At 39.1% G+C, this 12,144-nt stretch overlaps 1 protein-coding gene across 1 annotated transcript in view; it reads left to right on the forward strand.

Moving 5' to 3' along the window:
• The window catches only part of LOC108530188 (protocadherin beta-13), a 61,557-nt gene extending 52,571 nt beyond the window's left edge, over positions 1 to 8,986 (forward strand). Inside the window, exon 3 of the mRNA XM_017872886.1 lies at positions 8,704 to 8,986. Within this exon, the coding sequence (XP_017728375.1) occupies positions 8,704 to 8,793 (90 nt within the window). The 3' untranslated portion in view covers positions 8,794 to 8,986. The remainder of the gene's footprint in view (positions 1 to 8,703) is intronic.
• The last annotated feature ends 3,158 nt before the right edge of the window (positions 8,987 to 12,144 follow it).

Consider the following 12,144-nt stretch of genomic DNA (forward strand, 5'->3'; position numbering starts at 1 on the left):
TGAACTTATCCTTTTATGGCTGCATAGCATTTCATGGTGTACATGTGCCACATTTTCTTAATCCAGTCTATCATTGATGGACATTTGGGTTGGTTCCAAGTTTTTGCTGTTGTAAATAGTGCCGCAATAAACATACGTGTGCATGTGTCTTTATAGTAGCATGATTTATAATCCTTTGGGTATATACCCGGTAATGAGATCACTGGGTCAAATGGTATTTCTAGTTCTAGATCCTTGATGAATAGCCACACTGTCTTCCACAATGGTTGAATTAGTTTACACTCCCACTAACAATGTAAAAGCATTCCTATTTCTCCACATCCTCTCTAGCATCTGTTTATTGGGAATTTTTTATTTACTTTCAGTTCCATCATTTTTAAATCACATGTACTTTAAAGCTCTGTAATTACATGCACAATGGATAGCTTCTTGATGAACTGACACTCATTATTATACAATGTCTCTTTTAGTCTCTAGTTACTCTGTCTGATATTAATATAGTCAGTCTACATGTCTTATGCTTAAGGTTTGTGTGATATATTTTTTCATTCTTTTACTTTCAACCTGTATTTATATTTTAAAAGCATCTTTTTAAAACAACATAGCATTAAGTCTTGAATTTTATCCAATGTTAATATGTTTGCTTTTTAATTGGAGAGTGTATTCCATTTGTATGTAATGTAATTATTCATAACATGATTGTCTCTATTGCAATTTTATTCATACTCTCCATTTTCATTCCTATGTTCCTCATTTTCTGGTTTCTTTTGAAATCCTTTCTTCCTCATTTTCTGTTTTCTTTTACTTGATTAGATATTTTTCATATTCCATTTTATATCCTTATTTGAATTTTTAGCTACAACAATTGCAGAAATATTTCTTCTAAGGATGACAATATATGGCCTTTTCTTATCATGGTCTATCTTCAATTAGTATTATACTACTTAAGTTACAATATAAAAACCTTCCAATTATGTAATCCTCATTCTGTTGCCATGACATAGATGGATCAGCACAAGACACAGGACATATACTTGAGAATTCATATGGTGGAAAACCTCTATGAAAATAATCAAATTTGAAAATCTCTCAAAAAGATCTTGATATCTACTTTGTAGAAAATACCCCAAATTGGAGACAAATATAACGAGAGTAATAAACATGAAAAGATCTCAGCCAGATTTCAAATCTAAATATGCACTAGAGAACTCATGCTGCAGGGAAATTACATGAATTCAGTGAATGCAAGAAAGTCTTCACTGACCTTTCACTTGTTAAAATACACACGGCATCACACACTGGACACATACCCTATCAAAGTAAGGAATATAGGGAACCCTTTATGTGTTCCTTGTATTTTAGGAATCATGAAAAATTTCACACTGGAGAAGAATACTATGAATAGACATGTAAGCAAGCCTTTGTTCATTCTTCATTTATTGATGCACATGTAAGAACTCACAGTGGGCTGGGCACGGTGGCTCATGCCTCTAATTCCAGCACTCTGGGAGGCCAAGGTGGGTAGGTGACCTGAGGTTAGGAATTCAAGACCAGCTTTACCAATATGGTGAAACCCCATCTTTACTAAAAATACAAAAATTAGCCAGGTGTGGTGATGTGCACCTGTAATCCCAGCTACTCTGGAGGCTGAGACAGGAGAATTGCTTAAACCCAGGAGGTAGAGGTTGCAGTGAGCCAGGATCATGCCACTGCACTACAGCCTGGGTGACAGAGTGAGACTCCATCTCAAAAAAAAAAAAAAAAGAACTCACAGTGGACAGTGGAGATAAGCCTTATGAATATAAGAAATGTGAAAAGCTTTCAATTTTCTTTAATCTTTTAGAAAACATGTGAAAACTCTCATTGAAGAGAAATTTTATTAACATAAAATGTGGAAAACCTTAAGTTGCCCCTAATGCTTTAGGGCATATGTGATAACTGATAACGTAATTTACCCTATGGATATAAAAGAATGTGAAATAGGCTTGATTTCTTCCACATCTCTTACTGTACATGTAAGAACTAACATTGGAGAGACGATTTATGAATATAGGGAATGAAGAAAAGCCTTCATTTATTCCTCAAAACTTCATGTTCAAATGAGAATAAACCAAAAAGGAGCTTTACACATGTAAGAAAGATGGGCAAGTATACAGTTTGCCCTCCTCTTTTAATAGAAATGTGAGAATAAACACTGAAGACAGCCTCTATAATTGTAAACAACATGAAAAACTCTTCGTTTATTCTTCATATTTTCCCATTCATGTGATAAAACACATTGGAGAAACATTGTGTGATGATTAATTTTATGGGTCAATTTGACTGGATTAAGGATACCCAGGTAGCTGGTAAAGCATTATTTTTGGATATATCTGTGAGGGTGGTTCAGAAGAGATTGACATTTGAATCAGTGGGTTGAGTAAGGAAGACCAGGCCTCATCCAGTATGGCTGGGCACCATTTAGTCAGTCGAGGGCCTAGACAGAACAAAAAGTCATAGGAAAGGTGAATTTGCTCCCCTTTCTGGTACTGATACACCCTCTTTTCTTGTCCTTGGATGTAAGAAGTCTAGGTTCTCTGGTCTTTGTATTCTGGGACTTATGCTAGTGGCCCTCCAGGTTCTTGGGCCTTCAGACTTGGACTGAGCTATGCCACTAGCTTCCCTGGTTCTCCAGTTAGCAGATGGCATATTATGGGACTTCTCAGCCTCCATAATCATGTGAGCTGATTCTCATAATAAATTCTCTCTATCTATCTATCCATCTATCTATCTTCTAATAGTTCTGTTTCTCTGGAGAACCCTGACTAATAAACACACTGAATGTATGAAATGCAGAAATGTCTTCAGCTATTCCTCATCCCTTACAAAACAGTGTGAGAACTCACACTGGAGAGACATTCTATTAGTATAAGGAGTGTAGGAAAATCTTATCCTGGGTCTAATTTTTTCAAATTGAGGTAAAATTCATATTAAAGAGGAACCACATAAGTGCAAGAAATGTAGGAAAATGTAATCCCTCACACTTTAGTACACATGTGAGAACACATACTGAAAAGAAATAAATGTATAGAATATGAGAAAACTTTCAAGTCTTTTTCATGCCTTAGTCAGCAAGTGAGAACTCATACTGGGAGATACGACTGTAAAGAATGTGGAAAATCCTTTAGTTTTTTTTCTCATATTTTCAAAGACATGTGAAAACTCACATTGGAAAGAAACCCAATGAATGTGATTCATGTGGGAAGGTCTTCAGATACATCTCTTCTTATACATAAAGTTGACACCAGAAGACAAATCTTTAAAATCTTGTAAATATGAAAATGTTTTATTAGTATCTCATCTTTGAAGTGGACCCAGCTCATAATTTATAGTTTTTATTTTCTAATAAAAACTTCTATGATGACAACTATTGCTCCCAGTACCCTTTCAGCTATATCACACAACTTTTGATACATATTATTTTTATTATAGTTTATTAAGTGTCTAATTTCCATTGTGAAGTCTCCTTGGACCTGTGGCTGAAATAAAATAATTTAAAATTTATTTTATTATTGTTTCTAATTAAATTTCATTATAGTTAATGCAAGTGGTCATTGTGCTGTTGAGTCTGGTACTTTGGGGGTTTCTTTTTTCTGGCTTACCACAGCAGATCCTAGGATTTGCTTACCTGATATCTACCCTGCCCTTCTTCCTTACTAAGAAAACTTAGAATTTTTCAGTTTCACTGTTGAAAGAGGTATCTTCAGCAAATTTTTGCAGAGAGTGAACTCTACAACTAATTGTCTTGGTCAATATAGTTTATAGAAATTTAAAAATGTGCAAAGTTATTGAAAAAGGACAGTTTCATCTGACCTCTGACCTGATGATTGAACCTTCTGTATTTTGCCACTGCTTCAAGTTGAACACAGCCCTTCAAGTTGAAAAGAGGGACCTTGCAGACATGTGGATGAAAGTTAGCGGTAATGATGATTGTGCTGGACTGTGTTAGATGGCTTAGAAATACATTTTCCAGAATCCTCTTTGCTGTATGGTTTATAGGTTAGAGTTGAACAAAAGAGGAAACTGAATGAGATTTGGAATGAAGAAATAAAATGGAAGGCATAAATTTCAAAAGGATGTGGCAGTAGCAGATTGACAAACAGATCTAGAAGTACTCATCAGTTCCAAACTTTAAGCATGTCTTTCAGACTACTGGCTGTGTTGAACAACATCAGCACTGAGTCAATCCCCTAAGCACTTAACTTCAATTCCCTCAGAAGTGGTAGTTTCCAGGCCAGGCACAGTCACTCACATCTGTAGTCCCAGCACTTTGGGAGGCTTAGGCAAGTGGGTCACTCGAAACCAGGAGTTCGAGACCAGCCTGGCCAACATGGCGAAACCCCATCTCTACTAAAAATACAAAAATCAGCTGGGCATGGTGGCACACACCTGTAATCACAGCTACTCAGGAGGCTGAGGCAGGAGAATTGCTTGAACCTGGGAGGTGGAGGTTGCAGGAAGCAGTAAGCTGAGATCCTGCTGCTGCACTCCAGCCTAGGTGACAGAGTGAGACCCTGTCTCAAAAAAAAAAAACAAAACAAAACAAACAAACAAAAAAAACAAGTGGTAGCTTCCACAAACATCTCTATGAGCTCATCATCTTTCATTACCTCACTTTGGTGGCTAGGCAGGCATAGCTGCCTGAATTTCCTTGCAAGCTTAAACCTGCTCATTCATACCACTGTAGCAGAATTTCAGGATTAGAGGCTTTATTTAATATTCTGACTCCATTTTCTCCGCATTTATCAAAGGTCTAATTTTTATGGTGAGCATGTATTTCCCATAATACTTCTCAAGGCCCTGTTTCTCCAAGTCATACAATATTTCAGGAAAAATAAACAAATAAGTAACTTTATTCCCTTATTGTATTCTTCAGTGGCTACACCATCCTTGCCCTACCTATTTCTGGACTCTCCTAGGAGAAAAATCAGCACCTTGTTGATTTGTGGAGCATATCTTGGGAGTTTTCTGTTATTCAAGACCAAATAAAATCCCTAAATAATAAATATAGTATGTGTTAAATTAAAACAATCAATGTAATTTATCATATTAATAAAATAAAGGAGCAAATTTGAATTTAGATACATAATAGATACATAGACAGTCTTTTAAAAAATTCGAAATGGGCCAGGCACAGTGGCTCACACTTGTAATCTCAGCACTTTGAGACGCCAAGGTGGGAGGATTGCTTCAGCCTGGGAGTTCAAGACCAGCCTGGGCAACTTGGCAACAAAATATTTATGCATCATAAAGGATTTTTCATGTGTGTACCATTAATTACTAAAGTGACCTTGTTCACCCTGTCAGATAAGTTTAATGTTTAGTTTGAGGCATGAAGAAGAAAAGGTTTTCCATTCTTCAGCAGTAAGCCTTTTTGTCAGGCATCTGTTTAAGAAAAATGAAATGAAGGAAACACTGTTCAATATTTTTTGTTTTGTGAGCATATCAGTGCTTTACTGTCAGCCACAGCTGTGATTGTCTTGCCATTTCAGATGTGGGAGACTAGATGTCTGTTGTCATTGCTGATCCTGTGAGAATGTGAAACTGGATAACATATGAAATGCAAAATAAAACAAAATCAAAATAAAAAAATACTAATGCCCCTTCATTAGGATATCCCTATTTGCATTAATGAAGTAAATGTATGGGCCAGGCATGGAGGCTCATGCCTGTAATCCCATCACTCTGGGAGGCTGAGGCAGGTGGATCACCTGAGGTCAGGAGTTCAAGACCAGCTTGGCCAACATGGTGAAACTCCGTCTCTACTAAAAATACAAAAATTAGCTGGGCATGATGGCGGCCACCTGTAATCCCAGTTACTCAGGAGGCTGAGGCAGAAGAATTGGTTGAATTCAGGAGATGGAGATTGCAGTGAGCTGAGATCATGCCATCGCATTCCAACCTGGGCAATGGTGCGAGACTCCATCTCTAAATAAATAAATAAATAAATACAAATATATGAAAATCTATGGACTCTCCTAAAGAAAAGACTCTGCAGATGATTTTTCTATTGTCATCTAATAAATCCACTCTCATATGTTTGATGCTTCATAATATGTTTGACCCCTTCAGTACTCTCCAAGAGAGTTCTGGTAACTCCAGCTCATTTATTGTAGTCCATCATTATGCCCAAGCTTCAAGAGGTCAACCCAGCAATGTATTAGTTCTTATGATAGGTGTCATTGCCAGGAGGCAATTCTGAAGTACAAATCTGAAATCAAGAGAGAGTATCTTCGTACCCCAAACACTCCTCTGTCCAGCAGTGTATTACAAACACACACACACACAAATTTATGTTGAATATCCATTTCCAAGCATAATCCCCTGTTTCTGCTGGTGCATATTAACCATACCTTGTAGCTTCTTTAGTGAATATAATTTTTAAAATTTTCTTTTCTTTTTTTTAGATGGAGTCTCACTGCCTTGCCAGGCTGGAGTGCAGTGGCGTGATCTCAGCTCACTGCAACCTCCGCCTCCCGGGTTCAAGCAGTTCTCCTGCCTCAGCCTCCTGAGTATCTAGGACTACAGGCACATGCCACCATGCTCAGCTAATTTTTTTGTATTTTTAGTATAGAAAGGGTTTCACCATGTTGGCCAGGATGGTCTCAATCTCCAGACCTCGTGCTCTGCCCACCTCGGCCTCCCAAAGTGATGGGATTACAGGCATAAGCCACCGCGCCTGGCCTAAATTTTATTTTCTGATGAATAAGATTTATTTTTCTCATGAGCAGGAACTGTACTTTCCAGCACAGGTCACTATTTAAGCTTAGTTATAGATATAAAAGCAGTGGGGACAGGTCTCAAATAGGGTAAGTTTCATCTTGCAAGGCATTAATATCAGATGAAGGCTTTACATTATCTCCAAGCAATGAAAAGCTTCATTCCCTAGAAAGGAGGAGGACCCACGGCTAGAAAGAGTTCAAGGGAATCTGAGAATATAAGTATCTCAAGTACATCAAACCAAATGTCCTCATCCCAGGACTCAGAGTATGTGGAATATTTATTTCCTATCAGGATTCTAACTTTAACAAAGAAAATTTAGATGGTTGTGTTTTCAGTCTGCTTTGTAGCTCTGGCACTAATATATTCAAATACTGAGCCTGATTTTCAGTACATGTAGCCCTCCAGCTGTAGAAAAGAGACATCTTTTAAAATTTTTCCATGGAAGGCCTTTGACTTTCACAGTGTTCTCTAAATTGATAGGTGGATAATTTGAACTAATCATGCTATACATTCAGGGCTTAGGGTCAGTGGAAAAAGAAGCAAACTTCACAATCCTTTCAATTACATTTTTTTCCATTTGTGTCATGTGCAGAAGCTATTGCATAAGCCAGTAGTTATCTTATGCCTGTTGCTCATTTCAGTCCTCCACAGGTGAGAGTCTTAGTAAGTGTGATGCTACAGCATGACCGGGATTATCACAACCCCACTTTCTATCAGCATTGGATTGTTGCTATGTGACCAGCAAGTAATTCAAGTCCAGAATCCCATCGTTAGAATTTGCTTTCTAAGTTGCTATCTTTGTTGAGTTCCCCCAGAAGCAGAGCTAGCGACAAGGACTTAGGTGCAATTAATTTATTTAAAAAGCTTTCTAGAGAAGCACAAGTGAGGAAGTGTGGAAACAGAAAAAGAAGGGAGAAACATCAATAAATTAAAAATTATTATTTAAATAAGCAGATTACCATTGTGAATACATGGGCCTCAATCTTGCTAGGGAACCCTATGAGGAATTGTGTAGAACATGCTTCAGAATTGTCCCACCAAGGAACAAGAAAGTTAGTGGCAGACTGATATCCACCTTTTATCTTTCATTGAGTGTTAACCCTAAGGGCATTAAATTTCTGGAAATTCCAGATTGCAGTATGAATGGGCAGAGCAAGCTCCTATGGCATCAGGAAAAAACCCTCCCAGGAAGAGAGGCAGAAAGACAAAAGTGCCTGACATTATGTATTCGTCAATTTTCACACTGTTGATAAAGACATACCTGATGGGCCGGACGTGGTGGCTCACGCCTGTAATCCCAGCACTTTGATAGGCCGAGGTGGGTGGATCACGAGGTCAGGAGATCGAGACCATCCTGGCTAACACGGTGAAACCCCGTCTCTACTAAAAATACAAAAAAATTAGCCAGGCGTGGTGGCGGACACCTGTAGTCCCACCTACTTGGGAGGCTGAGGCAGGAGAATGGCGTGAACCTGGGAGGCGGAGCTTGCAGTGAGCCGAGATTGTGCCACTGCACTCCAGCCTGGGCGACAGAGTGAGACTCCATCTCAAAAAATAAAAGAAAAATTAAAAAGACATATCTGAGACTGGGGAGCAAAAGAGGTTTAATTGCACTTCCAGTTCCACATGGCTAGGGAGTCCTCAGAATCATGGCAGTAGGTGAAAGGCACTCTTACATGGCGGCAGCAAGAGAAAATGAGAGAGATGCAAAAGTGGAAACCCCTGATAAAATCGTCAGATCTCGTGAGACTTATTCACTACCACCAGAACAGTAGCCGGGAAACTGCCTCCATGATTCAGTTATCTCCCACCAGGTCCCTCCCACAACACATGGGAATTATGGGAGCACAGTTCAGGATGAGATCTGAGTGGGGACACAGCCAAACCATATCACATGAGAAGCTGCTGTAAGCCTGCTAAAAAGTTTTCATTGAATTGCAGGTAAACTCTGAGGTGGGCCAAGGGAATACAGGACAGGCATCAACAGCATCTGCTATACTGCTGCATTTGATTGTACAAGCAAAGCGTTGAGAAGTAGCTGTGGAAGGAAGGTTCAGCATTCCAGTGTTACCAGGAGCAACAGCCAGATTGAGTGTTCCTGCATCTAGGAGCAACTGTGTGGGTATTGAGAGGTGGTAGCAACAGTAGAAGTGGCCTACTGGGTCACAGCTGTAGCAAGTTGTTCTTGGAACTCAATAGTTCCTGAGTTCCACTTATCCACGCATTCCGATGATGCTATAAATATCTAATTATCTCTATTAAATACCTTTCTGCTTAAACTGATTAGAGTTGTTTTTGTTATGTGCTCTGAGCCCAAAAAATATATTTTTTACCAGAAGTTTCAGGCAACAAACACTGAAGAATGAAATTTAAGATAGATTATATTACCTGGGTAGATTAAAGGCAATGATAGCCCCATATCCTCTAGAAAATAAGATATTGGTAGTACCTGGTAAGCAACAGCAAAACATTTACTCAGGTTATCACTTGTGTTTATCTGGAATTAATTACTTATTGAAGGTAATTCTCTGGCAAGCAAAGCGGCTGTATACCAAAGCATTATGGTGGGGAAGAGAAAGGTTCAGGGGGTGTGGTGATTACTTTTGACTGCACTAGAGAATTTAATTAAAGAAAATAACAAAATTAGGGTTTTAAAATTCTTGGGTCAGGAAAGACATGAAAATCAAATATTTTTATGATTGCCTTAAAACATCTCTTCTATCCTACAGCTACAGGACTGACATAGATAAAATCAGACAAAAGTTTGATTCTACTCCAGAAAGAGTAGTATCCTTAGAATGTGAATGGGGACAGCTGGGTGAATTCAGATATAATTGTATCTTGAATCCCCAAACCAATTGAGCCCTTTTTTATCCCAGCAGAAGCAAACTCATTTTCCTTTTTAATAAGACTGTCCTCTTTGCAAGCATAGTCTGTGATGACCTCAGCTGAGAAAGTTACGTTGCAAGGGGTTGCTAATTTTCCCCATGCCCTTTACTTGTCAACTCTCATTGCCTCTAGACCTCTACTTAGATTCATATCCTAGCATGTTCAATGGGGACAAGCACAAAGCCAGTCCCAATATTAGAAGGCATATATACTGAAAGAATTGCATAATTTTGCTAACTACATCACAGAAACCTTAGGAATATGTTTGAGAACCGAGTATGCTATAACAGAAAACAAAGAAAAAACCTTTAGATTTAGTTGAATATAGGTGGGTGCATTTGCCAGAGATTCTGAATTCAGTGTTTAAGCTTTTGCATGATTATCTCTAATAGTTCTTTTGGTCAGCTAACTTAATTCAATGACAGCCATAATTTAACAAAGGAAATTAAGATGCTAATAATGCCTTAGGATAATGTTATCCAGCAAAAGGGACTCACTACCTGATATGCTAGAAGCCAATAATACGACACTGCATTTTTGAGAAAAGAAAAGCTTTATATTGAAAGTCTTTTTTATAGCAACACACACACAAAGGAAAGAAAATGGACTTCCAAGGAAACAGGAGTAAACGTCTAGTGTCTCCCCATGCTGGCTTTCAGGCAGTAATTTTGTTACTAAAGGTTTACGGGGTTGGGCGTGGTGGCTCACGCTTGTAATCTCAACACTTTGGGAGGCCGAGGCAGGTGGATCACCTAAGGTCAGGAGTTCAAGACCAGCCTGGCCAACATGGTGAAACTCCACCTAAACTAAAAATACAAAAATTAGCCAGGCGTGGTGGCATGTGCCTGTAATCCCAGCCACTCAGGAGGCTGAGGCAGGAGAATCACCTGAACCCGGGAGGTGGAGGTTGCAATGGGCGGAGATCGCACCACGGCACTCCAGCCTGGGCGACAGAGTCAGACTCCATCTCAAAAAAAAAAAGGGGGGTGGGAGAAAAGGTTTAAGGGATAGATTCTGAGAGCGGGTGATTAGTGGAAAGAAAAGGGAGGTATGGAAAGTTCTTGGGCATGCACACTTACCTCTTCGTGCCTCTGCAAGGGTCTCGAGCGAATTCCGGGGAGTTAGTATGAAATCTGTGGTGGAAACTCAGGCTGTGATCTCAGCAAGCTCATTCTGTGGAAACTCCATTTAGCTATCTAGGTTCTAACCGATTTCAGCCAGTTCATTTCTCTCAAGCAGAGGGAGTTTCAGTGTTTCAGCAAGTTGTTTCTTATCTGCCATTAGGAAAACTCAAGAATTTCTGTTGGTTACTTGTTTCTTTAACTCTTTGGGGGCACAGTTTCAATAGTGTAGAGGAAAAAAAGCAAAGACTCAGGAAAATAAATCTCTATTTTTGTTCTTGCCCTAGATATCACAAATGTTAGGGGTGCTCCTGCTCCTCTGAGAGTCATACAAGGTTTTAATTATTTCACCATCCCATAGGGCATCACATTTTTCCACCACACTAACAGGATCATGCTGATTGTACCTCTTCAATAGCAAGTAACATGTGCCCTAGATGCCTTGGTAAGATGTATGTATGTCAGAAGAGGAGATAATTAAGCCCCACAATAATTTAAGGAACTGCTCTCTCTGAAGTGTTGGGGGATTCAAAAATCTAGGGCATATTAAGATATTTCCAAGAAAGTGAAAAACAAGTTGCTGCTGCCCTTCCTACACTCCCTACCATGAAGAAAAAGGCAAACTTGGTGAGCCTCTTGATTTTGGAGGCAACATGTTATCTTTTGGCATCCTTCTCTGATCTTTTTGCTAATTAACTGTTAAGGCTGCCATCTTTAAATTGAACTCCAAATCAAAGAAGGTTCTACAGGTACTCCAGAATGCATTAAGAACAGGAACACCACTTGGAAGTTATGACTCAGCAGATAAAATTATGTTTAACACTGGGCACAGTGGCTCACGCCTGTAATCCCAGCACTTTCAGAGGCCAAGGCAGGTGGATCACTTGAAGTCAGGAGTTTGAGAACAGCGTGGCCAACATAGTGAAACCCCATCTCTACTAAAAAAACAAACAAACAAACAAAAAATAGCTGGGTGTGGTGGCACATGCCTGTAATCCCAGCAACTCAGGAGACTGAGGCACGAGAATTGCTTGAACCCAGGAGGCAGAGGTTGCAGTGAGCCGGTATCACAGCACTGCACTCCAACCTGGGTGACAGAGCAAGACACTGTCTGAAAAAAAAAAATTATGTTTAGAGTGTCAACTATAGCCGAATGTTATATGAAGCCCAAGACATTCCCTAACAAGAGAATTATAGTGTGAGCCTCTGGGATTTGGAACATAGTCCTATCTTTTCAGTGAATAACTATTATCCTGTTAAGAAATAGATCATTCTAGAACCAGCTCCTCATATGACACTTTATAATTACAAAGATACTGTTATAATATTTATTAATTACAGAGGGCAAACAGTAACTTTACAGTGGAGACAA

The sequence above is a fragment of the Rhinopithecus bieti genome, unplaced genomic scaffold (assembly GCF_001698545.2).
Source record: "Rhinopithecus bieti isolate Rb0 unplaced genomic scaffold, ASM169854v2 scaffold_7438, whole genome shotgun sequence".
NCBI classification, from domain to species: Eukaryota; Metazoa; Chordata; class Mammalia; order Primates; family Cercopithecidae; genus Rhinopithecus; species Rhinopithecus bieti.